Below are 21,195 nucleotides of genomic sequence, written 5' to 3'. Positions count from 1 at the left end.
GATAAAAGGCTTTTATTTTGAAGTGTTTCCTGTCTGTGAGGGTGTGTGTAGGGAAACTTCACCACAAAGTCATTTTAGCATTTAAATGCTAAAAAGTGGATAAAATATTATGAAAGGCTTTTATTTTGAAAGGGTATTTCCTGTCTGTGAGGGTGTGTGTCTCCACTGTGTATGTTGAGGGAGAAAAACTCAGGTAAAGTGTGTGGACACAGCTCTGAGGCTGATTACATGACGTCATGCAGCTGTGTCCGTTACCATGACAATGACTGCTGCCCGCCTGCTGAGTCATGTGAGCCAAATGCAAAGGCAGGCTGGAAAAGTGCTGAGACTATGCCTCGCAAAATGCTCAAAATATGAAAAAGTATTAGTCCTATCGAAACAATTCAAAAACTGTGAGTGACAAAAGGCTTCAATGAACACACTGATGTACTTTATTTGAAGATACTCCATAAAATGAAGGCGTGGTGGCAATTTTAAAACAGCCCCCCGTTTGTGATTTGATTAGAATTTAAGAACCTCTGTTATAATGGGCTCCAATGGGAGTTTCAGCCGGCACTCTCTCTGCTTCTGGACACTTGGAGAAAGAACCATCAGTCCTGTCACTATGAGAGTTACATTTACTGAAAGAAGACAAAAATACCTACATTCTGATGTATAGTTTGTTTATGTAAGATTAAAGTTGACTGAAGGAAAGAAGGAAAAGAAGGAAAAAAGTTGCTAAAAGTGGAAGCTGAAAAGTTAGAGTGCGTGTGATGTCACCCACTCTAGCTGCTCCAACATTCCGCAATACACGCTAATGGAAAAGTTGAAAAAGCTCCAAAAGTTGCCTAAAACTAAAACTGCGATTATTCAAAAAGTATAAAAGATAGAAAGAAGCTGATCCACCCAGAAAAAGTTGAAAGGGACTAGACCCGTATAAACTTTAAATGAAGTTTCTACTCCAAAGTATGACGACACAAGAGGCAGATGAAAAGTGGCAAGTTGAAGGGAAATTTTAAGTGCCTTCCATTCATTTTCTATGGGAAAAAAAGTTCATAAAAAGTGAAATATAATAAAAAGTATAAAAGTTATTAATGAGAAAAGTAATACCACCCCTGTCCTAAAAGGGACCTACGTTTAGGAAGTGGAACGAAGTTTCTACGACAAACCGTCTAGGACTAGATAGCGACCGAAAAACGAGCTATAATAATAATAATAATAACTAGAAAAGGCAATTTCCAAGGAAATTACGTGGGAGAGCTGTTAAGTCGCCCGGTAGAGGCCGACCGCTCAGAAGCGGCTGAGAGCAGAGGCGTTTGTACGTTCAAAGCCGCAAACGCTGAAGAGAGATAAATACAAACAAAAAGAGAAAAAAGAAGATGACAAGAAAAGGAAAAAATCCAAAATCCCAGGAAAAGTTGAATTCAGAAAAGAAAAAAAGTAGAAAGTAACAATGGAGGAAGTAAATAAGTAAAAAGTTGATATTTAAAGTGTAAAGAAACAGAAAAAGAAGCAAAGTAAAAAGTTGCTATTGAAAGTGTAAAGAAAAAAGTAAGAAGTGAAAAAGCAACAACTTGATTAACAAAAGTGGAAAGAAGTAGTAAGAAACAAAGGAAAAGGTAAATATTCCCAAAGGTAAAAGAAACAAAGAAAGAAGCAAAGGAAAAAAGTTGCTTTTAAAAGTGTAAAGGAAGAAGTGAAAAAGCAACAACTTGATTAACAAAAGTGGAAAGAAGTAGTAAGAAACAAAGGAAAAGGTAAATATTTCCAAAGTTAAAAGAAACAAAAAAAGAAGCAAAGTAAAAAAGTTGCTATTAAAGTGTAAAGAAAAAAGCTAGAAGTAACTACTTAGAAATGAAGGAACCATTTTAATGCTGAAAAACTGTTGAAAAAAAAAAAGTTGAAAAGAGCTTTTAATTTGAAAGTGTGTTTCCTGTCTGTGTCTGTGTGGTAGTTTGTGTGTCCACTGTAGGGAGACTTCAAAACAAACTCATTTTAGCATTTAAATGATAAATAATTAAAATAAGAATGATAAAAGGCTTTTATTCTGAAAGTGTGTTTCCTATCTGTGAGGGTGTGTGTGTAGGGAAACTTCACCACAAAGTCATTTTAGCATTTAAATGCTAAAAAGTGGATAAAATATTATGAAAGGCTTTTATTTTGAAAGGGTATTTCCTGTCTGTGAGGGTGTGTGTCTGTGTGTGTCTCCACTGTGTATGTTGAGGGAGAAAAACTCAGGTAAAGTGTGTGGACACAGCTCTGAGGCTGATTACATGACGTCATGCAGCTGTGTCCGTTACCATGACAATGACTGCTGCCCGCTGCCTGCCTGCTGAGTCATGTGAGCCAAATGCAAAGGCAGGCTGGAAAAGTGCTGAGACTATGCCTCGCAAAATGCTCAAAATATGAAAAAGTATTAGTCCTATCGAAACAATTCAAAAACTGTGAGTGACAAAAGGCTTCAATGAACACACTGATGTACTTTATTTGAAGATACTCCATAAAATGAAGGCGTGGTGGCGATTTTAAAACAGCCCCCCGTTTGTGATTTGATTAGAATTTAAGAACCTCTGTTATAATGGGCTCCAATGGGAGTTTTGACGGCACTCTCTCTGCTTCTGGACACTTGGAGAAAGAACCGTCAGTCCTGTGACTATGAGAGTTACATTTACTGAAAGAACACAAAAATACCTACATTCTGATGTATAGTTTGTTTATGTAAGATTAAAGTTGACTGAAGGAAAGAAGGAAAAGAAGGAAAAAAGTTGCTAAAAGTGGAAGCTGAAAAGTTAGAGTGCGTGTGATGTCACCCACTCTAGCTGCTCCAACATTCCGCAATACACACTAATGGAAAAGTTGAAAAAGCTCCAAAAGTTGCCTAAAACTAAAACTGCGATTATTCAAAAAGTATAAAAGATACAAAGAAGCTGATCAACACAGAAAAAGTTGAAAGGGACTAGACCTGTATAAACTTTAAATAAAGTTTCTACGTAAAACTATGAAGCTACAAGAAGCAGTTAAAAAGAGGCAAGTTGAAGGGAAATTTTAAGTGCCTTCCATTCATTTTCTATGGGAAAAAAAATTCATAAAAAGTGAAATATAATAAAAAGTATAAAAGTTATTAATGAGAAAAGTAATACCACCCCTGTCCTAAAAGGGACCTACGTTTAGGAAGTGGAACGAAGTTTCTACGACAAACCGTCTAGGACTAGATAGCGACCGAAAAACGAGCTATAATAATAATAATAATAATAATAATAAAGAAAAGGATCTCAATAGTGTGAGAGCTGTGCTTACAGCTCTCCCACTAATAACTAGAATGGGCATTTCCTGCAGAAAATGCGTGTGATTGCTGAAAGCCAGCCGCTGCACCTGCTGCAGCCATCGCCGAATCTGCAGCTCTGAAAGTTGTAGAAGCGACAGGCAACACTGTAACATGTGTAGTTTTTTAAAATATTAAACAACTAGTGAAAGCTCATGAAACAATGAAGAAGTTTTCAATTGTTATTCACCAACTCTCCAGCAGATGGCAGCCTGTCCAAAGGAATCAACTGTTGCCATCTTGCCCTCTCAACACTAATGAAGTTCTGAGGATAAAATACCAAAAAAAAAAAACACCCACAATAGCGCCCCCCAGTGGATAAACGTTTAACACGCGTGTTTAGGGCAGTGTCCTGCACATATTTGTAAAGTTTCATTCAAGTCAGTCATTGCATTAGCTTAAAAAAAAAAAGATCGAAACAGTTGCAGTACCGCGAACGGCCGCCAGGTGGCGCACGTGGTAGTACTAAAGGCCCTGTACAACATAGAAGTGAAATCAGAAAAAAAAAAACAATTTTTAGGAGTTAAAAAACGAGTTAAATAACTGACCACACGGTGGCGCTAGAGAGCCCACACTGTAACATGTGAAGCATTTCATCATGGGGCATCATGAGTCAAAGTTTCATAACAATATCACGTGTAGTTTCCGAGATACAGCCATGTGAAGATTGCTCTCATAGACGGCAAAAAACTAATCATACAAATATTCATAATAATTATTGTACATCAGCTGTCAGCCCACAGAGTAATACATCAACTCTCCTAACTGTACTTAACATGTTACAGTTGGAACCATGTTTCTAGCTGTAAGCGTGTAGGAGTAGTAGCATGTCAAAACAACTAACATAAACATGCTGATAACTGACCACACGGTGGCGCTAGAGAGCCCACACTGTAACATGTGAAGCATTTCATCATGGGGCATCATGGGTCAAAGTTTCATAACAATATCACGCATAGTTTCCGAGATATAGCCGTGTGAAGATTGCTCTCATAGACGGCAATGCAAAATAAAAATCATACAAATATTCATAACAATTATTGTACATCAGCTGTCAGCCCACAGAGTAATACATCTACTCTCCTAACTGTACTTAACATATTACAGTTGGAACCATGTTTCTAGCTGTAAGCGTGTAGGACTAGTAGCATGTCAAAACAACTAACATATACAGGCTGATATCTGACCACACGGTGGCGCTATAGAGCCCACGCTGTAACATGTGAAGCACTTCATCATGGGACAGCATCCCACAAAGCTGCATCATGCTACCATGTGTAGTTTTTGAGATATTGCAGTTTAAACATCACTCCCATAGACTTTCCATTCAAAAAAAATATCATATTAATATTCATAATAATTACAGTACATTAGCTGACAGCACATAGGGTAGTGAGCACACCTCTCCCAACCATGCTTAACATATTACAGTTGGAACCATGTTTGCAGCTTTTAGCATTCAGGACTTACAGCACGCCGAAAAACGGGCGGAAGAATACGGAATAATAATAATAATAATAATAATAATAATAAAATTAAATACTGGAAACAACAATAGTGTGATTGCTTTCAGCAATCACACTAATAATAATAATAATAATAAAGAAAAGGATCTCAATAGTGTGAGAGCTGTGCTTACAGCTCTCCCACTAATAATAATAAAGAAAAGGATCTCAATAGTGTGAGAGCTGTGCTTACAGCTCTCCCACTAATTAATGTATATTTAGATAAATACCAAAATTTGCAATGGAAAACTTTTTTTTTTCCCCCCCCACTTTCACATCTCAGTTCTTCCATAACACTTGTTTAACTGACCCTATACTATATAAACAGAGGTTTCTTATATTCCCAGAGATTTATTTTCTTAGGCATTGCCACAATTTAGATTCACTGGATACATTACAATCCTTGGTCCTTTTCTGATGAGTATTATAATGTGACACGTGGATGAACAAGCATAGGATAAATGCATTTGGGTGTCTTGAAAAGTGCAGGTAGCTGGTGGTTCTAAAGATCTTCCATGCCAACACTCAGATTGTCAGCTGCACATTTTCTCTGAAGCTCTCCAGACACATGACACGTGGCTTTACAGAGGGAGAGTTCAGAATAAGAATACATTTTAGGATGATGTGGACCTGCTGGGTATTGGATGATCAAGTAGAAAATGGATGAATAACTAAATCGTTTCCCTCTGATACAAAGTTGCAGTGACGTGTTAAAAACAAATGACACTTCTTATCCTCCCTCGACTATTTTGCCTGTTTGAATATATTTTACTTGAAATGTTTTATTTACATTTCCCCCCTTCTCAAGGTGTTGCTTTAGTGTTAGGTTATCAGTCTATTGTAGGGAAAGAAAGCAGCTCAGGCCTTACAACAATCACCAATTCAGTCTCTTGGGGGCGCTGTTCCAGGTAGATCATTCTGTGATACATAAAATCAGGATGAAGACAGTATATGTGATGCTCTATAAAGTGGGAGCAGAGGGGACTGCAGGCCTTCTGTCCCTCCGCCAGCCTGTGCTATGCCTGGGTGTTTGGGGAGACAGGGTATCTTTGGTACGGCACCTAGGACATGAGCTCTCTGCTTACCCCCTGTCTCATATCTCTGGACCATTGCCTGAAGAGCTGCTGCCTAAAATATTCTTTGAGATCCTCTAACACAGGTCCAGTGGTATAGAGTATTTCCACAAACCTTATTTACACATGTTCATTGTAGTTTTTACAAGAGACCTTCACTAGTGCAAACTTATCAATTTAAGTTATTTGAGAGGCATTTGGTGATTCCTTTTGTAACACTAAAAGGTGATTTTGAAGCTTTTGAAATTTTAAAGAAAAAGTGAAAGTGAAATTATCAAGGCTTCCCTTGAGTTTCACCCCAAGTGTAGGTTTACACGTTATTCAGAGCTTCTCTATCTGCTTTTGGCTTTAAAAGTTATAAAGCACAACCTTTTAGGTATAGCAGCACCATCAACCAGTAGTCACTGTGCTGTTTGATGCACTTGTTTATTTGCCCCAAAGTCTGCAGACTTCAGTAATGTGTGTGTTTTCTCTGATATGTGTTCTTCATGCATTTGGAGACAAACATCTGAATAATATTCAGTGTGCTTAAACAACTAAACATGGTCATACTGTTATGAAGATGGCACAACAGAAAAAAAGCTGTTGCAGCCAGCTGACTTCTCTGTAATTGATGAAAGACAGGAGCTCTATATTTTGGAGACCACAGCAGGAGACGACCATAACAAACAGTCTTTCTCCATATGTCAAACAGTCAGTGGATCCATTCTCTGGTTTGCATGCTCACAGAAGATATGTATTATATCAAAGAAATTATATTGCTTTGTGGGATATTTTCATGCTAAATAAAAACAATCACGGCATTAATAGTGACCTACAGCTTATTTATTTTATATCTCCTACTCTGCTTAGTGCATTTTATCCCCTGGCCAGTGACACTGGGGTGAAGAGGCTTAAAGCAACACATTCTATCTCATGATTTTATAAGGGAAAAGTGCCGATAAATTACATCATTTCAAAATTATATTATATTATCTCATAAATTAATTGTTCAACTTAAATTCAAATATATATACTGTCCTCTATATCTACAATATACCTTTGTTTTAAATGGCAACAAAACGTTCTTCTACTGTACTGCCATCCTCCTGTCAGTCAAGCTAACAAAGTTAAGCTAAGTTTCTGATTCCATGATCTACAAAAATCTTTTAGAGCATGCTTTGTTTGAAATGGCTGCAGAGGTGTGCACCACCTTCCTCCTGGCCTGCATGGCTTATGCCAGCATGTTACTGATGTTTGCTCTCATCCTAAGAGATGTTAGGACACAGAAAGTACTTTACAAAATGTTGTAGAGGAGCCCAGTGCCAAGAATTTCTTAACTTCTACGGACACTCCAAAGATCCCAGACTTTCCCATATTACTCAAATGAATCTTACAGCCCATGTTTGGATTTGCACTGAGCAAAAAAGCTGAGTCACTGACCAGGACCCCCCCCCAAAGCTTTCATCCTGTCTGCCACCTGTAGTCACTTTGATCCCTGCTATGCTTGCCAAGTCCCACTGCCTGATAAACCTCTTATTATATCAGGTGATGAAGAGGGGAATTCAGGGAGGAGTGTGTGGTGGAGTAAGGGCCATTTCTTCACCTAATGCCTGTGTCCTACTTTTCTTCCTTCAACTGGTTTAAATGTCTTTACACTCTGCTATCTCAAAGGGAGGATCAGTCCATCCCAATACCAGAGCTGATGGATGTTGAACAGATAGATAGATAGATAGATAGATAGATAGATAGATAGATAGATAGATAGATAGATAGATAGATAGATAGATAGATAGATGACGTTGATGATGATGTTGATGTTAGATTATGTTACATCTTTAGTGATTTTATTTTTTTCTGTTACATGTTTTATATCACACGCATATAAAACATGTACAACATTTATCTTATTTTATAAAAGATTGTGCATGTGAAATGTGTTTTTGCCTAAACAAAGAACTTTAAAATGTGTTTTTGCACTATTGACGCCACATATCTTCTGAATCATCACTAATGATAAACAAGCAAATAACGCTTGTGTGCGTTGTTTGTCCTGAGTGTTTCATCCCTCAGGACACAAACAGTTAAGGGATCAGCGCTCTCCTAGTAGCATCTTTACGGTAGCCGCGCTCTTCCAATCCAGCAGCACTTGCTCTTTCCTGCGGTCACTTCTTGTTGCCAGAACTTCAGTGACGCGGCGACACTGGACTTCTTTGTTATTCATTCACGCTTTGCGTCCTTTTTCTTTGTTTCGGTGCGTTTACTTTGCAGAACATCTCACCGGCCCACAGCCAGCATCGCCGCAGTTTGAATCCTCCCTGTCAGCTCGTTTGGAGTCGCCTTTGGATGTTTTGTTGCAGATTGTGATAGAGCCCTGATCCATCAGCCGATGTTAAGACCTCTCAGCTTTAGGGATAAGATTCTTATTTAGAAACTTACATAATCAGGGGACTGCTGGCGTTTTGCGCGCCCGTCTGTCTGTTACGTTTAGCAACTGCTTCTTATTTGTCGAGCTTTGTATTTTGTTGTAGCAAGAAAATTTCCGTCCGTGTTCATGCCCGATCTGCAGCGCTTTAGTTTCTCACACAATAGCATGAATCCTTTGTTGGGTCCTAACACGCATCTCCAACAGCATCCGCAGCCGAACCAAACGTCTGGACACCCGGACTCCCCCTCCGGCCTCCTGCCCGACGTTGTTTTCGGTGCATCGGACCCGGCGTCTCTTCTGTTGGGTGAGCAGCCTGGCCTGGGGCCTGATCAGCCTGGGCCTGACTTCACCGCACCCTCACAGACCTCACCGTACCTCCACCACAATCACAGCAGCCTCTATCAGCACCGCGTTGTGCCGCATCCACCTGCAGCCATGGCTCTTAGAAACGATCTAGGATCCAACATCAGCGTCCTCAAGACTTTGAACCTGCGGTTCAGGTGCTTTTTGGCTAAAGTGCATGAACTAGAGCGCAGAAATAAGATCTTAGAGAAGCAGCTGCAACAGGCGCTGGATGCCAACAAGGGAAGTCAAGGGGGTAGCTGTGAGAACAGGGGGCATACCCAGGAAGCAGGTGTTCAGACTGGATTTATTGGAACTATACCACTCAGACCTGGTTCCCTCCCCTTCCACAACACAAACAACTCAGCCCGGAGGCCTACAACACTATTCACACCACCGCTCATGTCAAGCCTCCCACCTGCAGCGCCTGAAAACACTAGTTCAACCCAAACAAATAACCCAGCCATCACTGTCACCCAGTCCTCTCCCTGTGTGGACTCCCCTGGCTCTGGCTCTAAAGCTTTCCATAGCACCAGCGCAGGCATCGGCAGCTCCGTCAACCTTCCTCCACGGTTCCTCCCAGGAACCATCTGGTCCTACAACCACACCCGCAAGTTTGGCCCTGGTGCAGAGCGTCTGACCAGCCCAGGCGTGTCCTGGGTACACCCAGATGGAGTTGGGGTCCAGATTGACACCATAACCCCAGAGATAAGAGCCCTGTATAATGTCCTGGCCAAAGTGAAGAGGGAGAGAGATGAGTATAAACGCAGGTAAATGGAATAAAACATTTTAATTAAATAGGTCTACAATGATATTTCTGCTGATTATCCTGTAGTTTAAGAGTGAGCAGAGTTGTGAAGCAGCTGCAGACCAGCTGTCTCGAGCGGGAGCCGAGTAAGCACTAATCCGCTCCATCTATCAACTCCAGCATGACCCTGCATCCACTTCTCGTCTGACCGCAGAGGCAGGTGCTGCTGCTAGAAATACTTCCCAAAAATTAAACACGTCACGGGCTAAATATAAAGGTCAAAGTTTATTGGTGACAAGTGGAGACAAATGTTGCACTTCAGAGCCCATGAAGGTCTCTGGAAAATTGTCTCACCCATGGCTTACTATATCGGAAAATCCATCCTGAAATAGAGCTCATATTTACAACAGACTTAATGTGTCAGTCTCTGAGGGTAAGACATCTTAATGCTGTTATCCAAAACAAGTTCTGACAGGCCAGGTGGGGGGGGGGGGGGGGGGGGGGCATAGTAAGCTAGAGCAGCAGATTTTCATGTATATTGCATGTATATGTAGGTTAAGTAAATTATTTTGCTGAGAATTTAAATGGATGTATTCTTGTCGTTTTATAAGTAACTGATTGTTTTTGTTGGTTTTCTAAGCAGCAATTTTATAGATATGATTCAGTTTTATGATTCAGATGTCAAGTCACGCAAGACATTTTTCACAGTTTTCTGACATTTTGCTAGCTGTGTCCCTAGAATCACATACCAACTTCAACAAAACTTTCATTAATCTAAAATTACTTATTCATCATCAGTGACAAATTTACAACAGTGTCACCTCATGACATCACCAGTTCAAATCTCCATGTACTAGTGTCCAGTTCAGAGAGACGACTGTTTACATATGTGGAGGATGACCTGTTCAGAGTCACTGAAAGAGGACAAGGACAATTTATAAAAGTTTTATAAAGTTTACTATAGATTTAGTGAACATAGCAGTTGTGGTTATTTATTATTTGTCCTGGGTGAACTAGCTCCCCTGTCCTAGCACATTTCTTTGTATTATGTCCAAATGAGCAGCCGTGCATTCTTAACACTAGATTCTGACACAGGGCTCTTTGTGAATGGGGAAGATGGTGACATCAGACATGCATTTAGTTTTTATTTGAGGGTGGATCCTCTGCTGACTATTCGTCCTAGAACCGACTACTGTGAATCACGGTATATGACATACTGCATGCTTCTCGGTGTTCAAACCAGTGACTCCTCACCTGCTGAGCTTACTGTAACAAGCCCTGGCTGTGTCTCACTTATTGTAGGTTGATGGGGACATTAAAACCTGTTTTTCCCAGTCAAACTCCATCCTTCAATTTTAGGGTCATTGTCTTTGCACACAATTTATTTTAATTATAAATAATGACATGTCTATAAGACTCACCGAACTCACTAACTGTCTTTATAACTATCTTAACTTACCTGTATTCAAGTACAACTCCCCGCTCCCTTGTTACCATTCCACTCTCACTGCCCCCATTGTCCCCACCACACCCTAATTTCACATTGTCACTCTCACATAAACCTGACACAGTCCCCCTTGCTGAACACTTCCTCTCTCATAGTTTCTGCCTCCTTTCTCTTCCACTGCACATCCCCCTCTCTAGACTCCACACTGTATCTGCAATGCAGCATGCACTGCAAGCTGTTGGATGGGGGCTTGGTTTGCAGAAGGAAGCACATCTTGACAGTCTGCTCGCTCTCACCTTACTGATAAAACAAGCATCCCCTACGACAACAACTCCCGTTTCATGACTCAGTTTCTTTCAGATTTAGTACTCCCTAAAGGTCTCCATGTGCCGCAGATTTCTGCATTTCAAACAGCACTGATAACAGGGCTTACAGACTCTGCAATAAGTGGATTTCCCCTGGGCACGTGTGCTCTGTCACATATGAAGTCTGTTTCTCAAGCTTTTAAATATATTAAAGTAAGGATTCATGGGCCATTTGACTGAGCTGCATCACAGTAGTGCAATTCATCAAACAAGCGATTCTTCAGTAATTCACAGAACCAATACCCCTGAGTCAGTGGCACTTTCTTTATTTGCTAGCTATTTTTTGCATTTATGTGTTTAATGCAACATTTATCTGGATTGCGATGGATCTGATCATGATCCCACTTAGCCAGATTGAAATCCAGCTGTCCTAAACTCACACACACTTGGTGGCAATGGTAAATGGTAAATAGTCGCTTATATACCGCTTTCATCAAAAGTGCTTTACAATGTTGATTCCCATTCAGCCATCCACACACACTCACACACCGATGGCTGTGGCTGCCATGCAAGGTGCTCACCTGACCCACCAGGAGCAACTTAGGGCTCAGTGTCTTGCCCAAGGACACTTCGACATGTAGCCAGGAGCAGGGATCAAACCACTGACCCTGTGGTCCATGGTCGAATGCCTTACAGCCGTCGAGGCACTGGCCTTGACTCGAGTCGCTGTTGGTATAAACGTCCACTCGTTTCTCTTTGACCATGGCCGATTTTAAATTTCAAATTTGTTATTTTTGTGTGTGTATTATTATATATTTTTTGAGCTAGAAAGGTTGCGGGTTTGCATCCCCGTTTGAGCGTGGTCTTTCTGTATGGAGTTTGCAAATTCTTTCCATGCTTGTGTGGGTTTTATCTAATTACTTCAGATTTCTTCCACAGTCCAGACACATTAACTGGTTACTCTAAATTGCCCAGAGGCGTGGATGCGAGTGTGAATGGTTGACTGTCTTTGTATGTGTCTCGGTGTTGGCCCTGACTTAAATGTTGCAGCAGTTCTGGTGCTGTATAATCTGCTTTTATCCAGTTTGTTTGGTCAGATAAACAAGTTCAAGTTATCCAACTGAGGTCTTTGAGAGCCATAGCCCCGCTTGTTTTTAAACTGCTGATATGCTGAATCAGGTGTGTTCAGGCAGGTGGAGTTTACCATCCCTGCACTAGTTAGTTAGCATCTATAGCATCCAATATTGCAATGTATGCCAAAGCTGTAAGCAATAATATATATTGAAATAAAAAAAAACAATTTTAGGAAACTTATCAACAAGTGTTGCATGTTAACTGTAAATTAAGAATTGATACAGTGTTTTTAAGAAACAGTGCAGTTCAACAAACCATAATATCGCGATACTCAAGTATATCAATATTTTTTCACACCCCTAATTTACACCTGCGTTTCATAAGCAGGTCAAAAAGATGCTTTATTCAACTAGCTGCACCTGTACGTGTAATACAATGCATCTGTTTCTGCTTTGTGTTCTTTGTCAGTGAATCAGTACTCTACATTAAGGCACTAACTAAAAACAATACAGTACATCTCTGTGTCTGTGTCTTTTAGATGGGAAGAGGAATACACTATGAGGATGGATCTGCAACAGAAGATTGCAGACTTACAGGAGGTAAAGCAAAGATGGCTGCTCTGTGAAAGAGCTTTCATCTATTACATGTCTACAGACCAGCAATGCAGTATGTTTCAAAAAGTGTTTATTATAAACTGACAAACAATGGATGTAATATCTGTTTGAATATAAAATATGCTGGTGATATGATCATGTTGACAAGTCAGTTTCTCAAGCTGTCACTCTTCCCTAACACTCACACATTTCCTTTGTGTAGCATATATAACGGCTGGTTCAACTCTTCACGTTTTATTTAAACCACTGGCCATCCATTTATTAAGCTATGTTTATTCTTAATTAAAGAAAAGAAAATGTTTATTTCAAATAGAAGAAACCTTTTTGTTTTTATCTGACTGTGTCACCTGCTGTCAAGTTGATATGCCATATTTGGGCTTCTTGCAGTGGTGTTTTTATAAAACCAAATGTTGATTTCCTGTCTGCATGTGTGGGTAGGCAGGTGTGTGCATACAGTTCTTGTATGTTTGAGCTCACATATATTGTTGCTGGAATTCCTGTACCTGACACTGTTGAGCTGGCACTACCACATCAGCAGCAGACCACAAGCTGCATTACACCTTTTGAGACTGAAAAGGGTCTAACAAATATTTTATAATATACCTCAGCAGGGGAAAAGAGAGTTTTGCAGAAAAGCTTCCCACAGTAGCTTATGTTTTTCCCACAGTAGCTAAAGTTTTTCAGGCGCTGCAGTAGCATTTTTAGAAAAGTTTCTGTGTGCTTTTGATTTTGATGGTTACCTTGCTTGGATAACTTGACCTATAATTTCCAGTAAAGACAGCACTGTGGCAGAACCGCTCAGTGGTTGTGTGCACACCCTGAATAATGTTTGTTCTTTGCGGCTTCCTGTATGTGTGTGTGCAGGACTTGCAGGAGAGTGAAGGCTGTCAGGACGAGCTAGCTCTCAGAGTTCAGCAGCTGAAGGCAGAGCTGGTTCTCTTCAAAGGACTCATGAGCAACGTGAGCACATTACTGCTCATAAACAAGTACCAGTCACACATGCTGTGCATCTGCATACCCGTTTATAAAGCAATAACCAGTTCTGTAACATGTGCATCAAACCCCCATGCCCACACACTCTCAGTCATGTCAGTATAGCCTTCACTAACCTTCATAGATTAGTAATGAAGAATTAGGTGCCAGGTGCTGTGAGTGTAAAAATTTCCGCAGGCTGATTGTTTTATTTCCTCCACTTAGTCTTTTTAGCTGAGTTCTGACTTAATCAAATATACGGTTTCATAGTATGAGCTTGTAAAAAAAAGAAACCTGTGAGTTTATTTTTCAATTAATACTTGCCTATAAAGAATTAGTAAATAAGTTAATATTATTTAATAAACCTGATGTCATTACAAATTAGAAACTTTTATTGAGAAGCAGCACTCTAAAAGTGTATTAGTCAGAATTATTGATGGTTATCCTAACATATCGATCCTTGATCCTCTATGTAGAACTTGTCAGAGTTGGACAGTAAAATCCAGGAGAAAGCCATGAAGGTGGACATGGACATCTGCCGCAGGATTGATATCACCGCTCGTCTGTGTGATGTAGCTCAGCAGAGGAACTGTGAAGATGTGATCCAGATGTACCAGGTACCAGAGCTAAAACTGATCGATTCGTGTTTTCATCTCTGGTTATTTGATTTGCTTTTATTTCCACGTTACCAAATTCACTTTTTTGTGTGTGTGTTTCCATTCCTAATGATTGAATATGTTTCTGTAGGTTCCTAACAACCAAACATCCTTAAACTGCCGGCGGAAACAACCCCCCATGGCATTTAACGGGAGTGAGGGCGAGGAACCTGTCAGCACCTCTGAAAGTGATGGAGGTGTGGTCAAAGATGAGGAGCAGTGTGGCTCCTCAGCCAATCAGATAAATGAAGAGATGCAGAGGATGCTGAACCAGCTGTGAGTGGTCTGACATTGAAATGTGATGACGGGGTCCTTCTGTCCAGCACTAATTATTGTTTCTTTTGTGTGCACATTTTATTATAGACGTGAATGTGAGTTTGAGGATGATTGCGACAGTCTGGCCTGGGAGGAGACCGAAGAGACATTGCTTCTGTGGGAGGATTTCCCAGGATGCACTCTTCCTTCTGACCCCACTCACCCACCAGGAGAGGTAGGCTCTGGCCAAATAAGTCATTTAAATCTGATTTTCAGGCTTTGGTTTTAATGATTGTATCAAGCACCATTGTAAAGTTACACCAGGGGTGCTCAACGCTGGTCCTCAAGGTACCCTGCTCTGGTTGTTCGCCAACTCCCCCTGCCCCCAAAAACATAAGAAACAAGTCTAACCAAGTCCTGTTTCTCGTACATAAATGATTGCAGTGCAGTAAATGTGCAGTCAGTCTTCTTTTCACTGCAGTTTGGTGAGGACTCTATTTCTATAACATTTGTGTGCCTTTAGGATCTGCCCCATATTTTAATCGTCATCCTTCATATAGCTCCATGGTGTGTGCTGATGTTGTTAGTTCAGATTTCAAGGAAGCCTGTAAGGTACTGATGTCATGGGTGGAGCCAATGCGCAAAGCAGCAGGTTAATTTGATGGTCAATACAGTTTAGTCTCCAGCAACGATTGATGATTGATGCAGCTGCATCTCCCACTGCCTAGCCCGCTGAGCTTCACTGCTCTGCTGGGGTGTTTCTGGATAAAATACTACACATATGGACACAAACACTCTGAGAAAATGGTGCATCCCAAATGGGGTGGTGTACAGTTTGTTTTTATTCAGTGTCTGTGTAGAATTCGAACAGTCTGCTGTCCCTCTGAAGGGAGGAGCTGCGTTAGTCAGTGAAATATGAGCTTATAGGAGCATAAACCCAAGTGTTATTTGCTTTGTGTCTGATTGTTAGATGCTTAACACACAAACACATGTTTGCTGCTAAGTAAAGTATGTTTTTTGTGTCAAAAATGGAATGAAAAGACATTCTGTATTTTATCATATTCAGATATTCTTACTACAGTCTACACCACTTAGTCCTGGTCTTTCTATCTTTCTTCCAGGAGGACTGTTTGGAAAAGGTGATCAACGACACAGAATGTCTCTTTAAGTCCCGAGAGAAGGAATATCAAGAGACAATTGACCAGATTGAGGTCAGACACCTATTTCAGTTTTCTCTTTGAAATATGTCGGATTGGTCGAATATAAATGAGTAAATGTGTCATAAATGTGTCATTGATAATTTTCAGAGACACATTTAGTGTCTTGCCTTAAATCTTACAAGATGTTGTTTACATGATTTTGATTTGATGATTTACGGATAATATTACCTGATAATATGTGATGCAGACACGCACACTCACACACACAAACACGCACAAACACACACATACAACAATAGAGTTTTGCAGTACTATTATTTTTTGTTGGTTTTATTTAATTGAATGGTTGTAGATGAATCAAAGAACATACATAGTATGTATAGTGTATTGGAATACAGAACTATGGTCAAATCAAATTTGCATGTTAAACCATACTTTCAGCACTCATTGCCTGACAAATCTGTAGCATTATACTAAGAAGTTTATCCAGAATTTCAAATGCAAATGCTCTTAAGCTGATCAAGATAAGATCATGTCCAGTAAACCAATAATTAATTTATATTTGGCTCTTCCCCCATGGTTAGAGTAACCTGTCATTTTCATTGTAAATTTGAAAGGTGTACACTATAGTCTCCAGAGACCTGCTGTAAGTGGATCCAGTCAGGACAGAAGATGCAGTGGAATACCAAAGTGGAAATCTGCCCAAGAAGACGAGTACTTACAACTGTCCTCCTTAAAAAGATAATAGCCTACTAAATGAGCTTCATCATTTAATACAGCAAGAGAGAAACCAGTGTGCATATATATTGTGAGTAGGAGATTCAGGTCAGCTGGCCGCCTGAGCAGATTGCCAAGTAAAAAAACCTTATACTAAAGTTAGCAAATCAGAAGAAAATATTGCAGTGGACCAAGATGCACAAAGAGTGAAATCAGTAAAGCATGGAGGTGGAAACATGAGGATCTGGGGGATGATGATGATATTTGCAGCAAGACAATGAAGCCAACCATTCTTCCCGGTTATGTAAGAATGATCTGGAGGAAAAACCAGCGGCTGGAATACTCTCAGTCATGGCTTGACCAGCTCAATCACCAGATCTAAAACCTATCAAGCTTGTGTGGGAGAAGTTGGACTGAAGAGTGTAAGAGCATGGCCAACCGTTGCAGCAAGCCTTTGGGAAGTTCTGCAAAGACGTAGGAAATCAGACCTGGACATCGGCAAAATCATTATTCAGTTGCAGGACATGATTCGTGCGGTTGGAATATCTGTTTATATCTGTTTAATATCTGTTTGCCTGTAGTCAGGATATTATAGTGCTGACTATATCATGAGCACATGTAACTTATTCTGGGCATTTTTTGACCTTTTTTTCCACGGCAGATGGAACTGGCTACAGCCAAGAGTGACATGAACCGACACCTGCATGAGTACATGGAGATGTGCTCGATGAAGAGAGGCCTGGACGTTCAGATGGAGACCTGCAGGAGACTCATTACACAGAGTGGAGACAGGTATAACACAGACACACACACACACACACATACAGGTTTACACATTTTATGTATTTATACAGTATTTATCAGAAAAATTCACATTTTATATAATTAGATTTGTGTTTTTCTAAATTGGCACCCTGTATTTATGCACCAGCATAAATACAGGGTGCCAACAGTAGGAGAGTTTTTAGCAGTTGTGGATTTTCAGAGGAACCTCCTTAAAAGTGTTTTTATCTCTCGCAGTAACTCTGCAGTACCTGGCTCCTCTGACGAAAGTGACCAGAGAGAAAATGACAAGTCTTCAGCGTCTCCATCATCTTCCTCCAGCACTGGGAGATCTTGACACCTCCTCACCCCAGTAGTAAGGGAGTCTGTGGCCATGTGACCATCACCACATCAAGCTTTAATACCACACCAATGCAATATACACCTGTATCTACGGCAACACCATGTTTACATATAAAGTTCTTCATTCATTAACTCATATAATTTATTCTTGTGATATCCACACCAATTAGCTTTGATCTGAGGACACTGTTTGAGCAATGAGACTAAGATTGACTAGCAGACCTGGGTTATTGTTATTACATGCTGATGTCACTGCCCTGCTGTGGGGAGAGGCCATCTCTCTAGTTGGACTTTTTCTTCTTTGACAGCAGTGGTTAGGGATTTGAACCTTAAAACTGTTTATTGTCTAAAGATGCAGGAAACTGAATGTTGTAATTTTACTGAAAGTAAAGCAAAGGCTCATGTCCCTCAGTGCTGTAGTTTAGAGAAGAACGTGATATGTCTCTTTCACTCACCAACAACCTCTTAACTCGAGCACCTTTATCCTGTAATATTCAAATAATTGTGTGTCATTACTCTTGTGATAAATCCATCTCCACAAAATACTCATCAAGAGGCAGTACAGTTTCACCTGACATAGAAAAGAAAGTATATTGTCGAGCTTCAACTATTAGTTCAGTAATGATCAACTTGGTCTTTAACGTCTAATATGATGTCATTTTACTCCCTTAGAGCTGCAGATTCAGAGCAAAATTAAAGTCACAAAAAAATCTTTATTTATCAAAACATAAAGTGAAAAATGTATTTTAAAAAATAACCAAAATGTCATTGTGTCTCTAAATAGCAACATGCTTTGTCTTTCTATCAAGTATAGTTGGATATGTTATTGAAAAAGTGAAAGGTTTTGGTCTTGTTAATCTGTGAGAATGAGAGCCTGATCCCAGTCTCTCAGGGAAGATCTAAATAATGTGACCATGTTATCTATTGCTGTTTTGCATTGCATTTCCTCAATCACCTAGAGGTAATGGTTCCATTAAATGTACAGATACTTAGCCTAACTAGCCCATCATGTCACAGTATCTCCACTATAGTTAGAGTACATTCCAGCACCTCCCTCAGCGGTAATCGCCATCATTTTGGGGTCAGATTATGAGGAGGAAACCACACTAACATTGTACTTGTCCATACACAGAGGTACTTTGAGCATAGGCATTTAAATCATCTTTGCCGGAAATTATGAGAATTAACTTCAGGAAGCTGGAGCAAGTTCATTCATGACATTTTATAAACAATGCATTGCAAGTCACCAATAAGACTGCTTGAGGTTTGTACGCTCTTTAAACGGTGCTTCATGAGACATTCAGGTACTAGGCAACCTCTTCAGTAAAGGATGTCAGAGGACAGCATGTTTGTTTTAAATATAGCCATAGCCTCTGTCAGCTGCAGTGAAAACAGTGTGAATCCTGTGTGTAGCTTCACACTGTCATGTAGGAACTATTAATAAGTTGTTTTCTTTTCAGCAGTATTGCTTAAGCTAGAGTAAAGGCAGAGCTGCATGGTTGAGCAGAATTACTTAAAGAATACTTTAGGAAAGAACTAAAAGAAAGAACATGGTCTTAAAATAATTTGAGTTAGCCACTGAGTGCCAAAACAAAATGAACAGGGCGTGGAAAGAAAAAGACTAAATATGACTGCAGAAGCTATTTCACGAAGGTGATGTATATAAGTGAACCTATTTTTGAGCCTGTAAACATTTGCACATTCAAAGGAAAAGCAACACAAAAATTTTGGAAATCAGCACTGTTACAAAAAGCAAAGAATATCAGCACTCTGGAAATAGAAAACTGTATTACATTTATTCAAATGTCCTCACCTTTTACATGCTGGGGTGTTGTAGGAGACTAGAATAAAGAATTAACACGAACATATAGTACCTCATTTTTAATTTGTTTTTCTGGGCACGTGTAATCATGAACTCGGACAGTCTGCTACATGTAAGATAACACTGCAGACAATTGTCACTGTTAGAGCAACACAGTTGTTCATCGGTCATCAGACACTGGTGTCTAAATATAGCCCTGGCTGTTTTTAGGTGTGTTTATGTGTCTGTATGGCTGAACCAGGTGATATGGCTTTACTATGATCTCACACACACAACTAAGTTACATTACAAACAGGAGGGGGCAGATTTATACAAACTCATGCATGTGTGGAATCAGCTAAATGCTGATCTAAATGTTTCTCTACTGTTTGAATATTGGGGGATGTCAGCGAAAACATATCTGAGACATAAAAATACATAATTTCCCTTTGTCTAGTTTTACACTCACGCGTCTATGAGTCTATGTATGCATGTGCCAGTGTGTCTGTTAGCGGGTGTTATGTCTGTATAAAGAGTGGTGTTTTTTTGGTTTTTTGTTTTTTTTAAGACTTTACTGTGGCAAAGGTACAACATTAAGAAGGACATAGTAATTTGATGTTCTGTCTGCTTTAGCAGTTTTACCTTAGTAAGTGCAAATTGAGACTGAGCTCTCTTTTGTCAGTAATTGCATCACAAATTGTAAATATATGAATCAAATGAAAATACCTTTTTTCCCACTAGTCCTCTTTCAGGATGAGTGTACCTGGTTGCCAAGTAAAGCCTATTTAAAAACTACTCATGTATGAAAAATGTAAGAAAAAAATGCAAATGCTTTATTGAAAGGACTGTATGATGGCTTTGACTTTATATGTGTAAGGAAATATAACTTTCAATATATACTTGATTTTGAAGTATGCAAAAGAACAATGTCCAGTCACACACCTGAAAAGAAGCTTGGAAAAGCTCCAAATAAACCTAGAAAGACTCGATTGCTCTATTTATCTCTTCAATGGAATTGATTACAGATAAGATCAAATAAAGGTGTTTTGTCACATTTTCCGTCTTAACAGAAGAAATCACCTTTTCTGAACATATTTTCATTATATTTGGCGTCACACAAACTATTCGATAATAACTGCTACAGATGTGTGACTGCAGCTTTAAGTATCAAGTACTTTTGGCTAAAAAGCTTCACTGCAGAGCTACACTATGTAATGTGTCCAGAGACTGAAAGAATAAAAGCAAATGAGAAACAACACTATGTATCTATGAAGCCTTTTGTGTCCATGTTTAAAACTAAAAGATAAATTGCCCACATTTCACAATACTTTTGGTTAACACAGCATCCAACAGTTTGAATTAAACGTATCAACCCAGATGTTTTTGATAACGTTTGTCAGCATAAGTTGGTTGAGGTTTCCTATCAGATATTTGCGTTTAGATCACTACAATCAAAGATTTCACCTATATTCCAGAACATCCACTTAAATACGTTTGAGGCCCAAAGAGGACAAATCATTAAAAATTTCACAAAAAAGCTAGTATTAGAGGAATTCCCCTTAAATTGATCTTGTGTTCCCTGTAATTAAACATGGCTCCACCTCAATTACCAAAAATATACCCTCTAACACAAATAGCTTCTGCGTTGTTTTTCTCTGTGACATACTTTCATTATATTGAAGTTACAATATAG

The 21,195-nt window shown here is 39.6% G+C and overlaps 1 protein-coding gene across 1 annotated transcript; it reads left to right on the top strand.

Moving 5' to 3' along the window:
• The first annotated feature begins 7,986 nt into the window (after nucleotides 1-7,986).
• On the top strand, nucleotides 7,987-20,763 carry iffo1b (intermediate filament family orphan 1b). Its single transcript, XM_067509374.1, has 9 exons — nucleotides 7,987-9,398; nucleotides 12,741-12,801; nucleotides 13,681-13,776; nucleotides 14,265-14,405; nucleotides 14,536-14,720; nucleotides 14,808-14,934; nucleotides 15,821-15,910; nucleotides 17,238-17,368; nucleotides 17,597-20,763. The coding sequence occupies exons 1-9, from the start codon at nucleotides 8,413-8,415 to the stop codon at nucleotides 17,694-17,696; spliced, it is 1,917 nt and encodes a 638-aa protein (XP_067365475.1). The 5' UTR covers nucleotides 7,987-8,412; the 3' UTR covers nucleotides 17,697-20,763.
• The last annotated feature ends 432 nt before the right edge of the window (nucleotides 20,764-21,195 follow it).

This window comes from Channa argus, chromosome 7, assembly GCF_033026475.1.
Source record: "Channa argus isolate prfri chromosome 7, Channa argus male v1.0, whole genome shotgun sequence".
NCBI classification, from domain to species: domain Eukaryota; kingdom Metazoa; phylum Chordata; class Actinopteri; order Anabantiformes; family Channidae; genus Channa; species Channa argus.
This window is presented reverse-complemented; position numbering and strand designations above follow the sequence as displayed.

Bases quoted from the DNA above. Each gene is read 5' to 3' on its own strand.
- iffo1b (XM_067509374.1), top strand. From the start codon at position 8,413: ATGCCCGATCTGCAGCGCTTTAGTTTCTCACACAATAGCATGAATCCT. The intron at 12,802-13,680 runs GTAAAGCAAAGA...GTGTGTGTGCAG, and splicing joins AGATTGCAGACTTACAGGAG to GACTTGCAGGAGAGTGAAGG. The intron at 17,369-17,596 runs GTATAACACAGA...TATCTCTCGCAG, and splicing joins ATTACACAGAGTGGAGACAG to TAACTCTGCAGTACCTGGCT.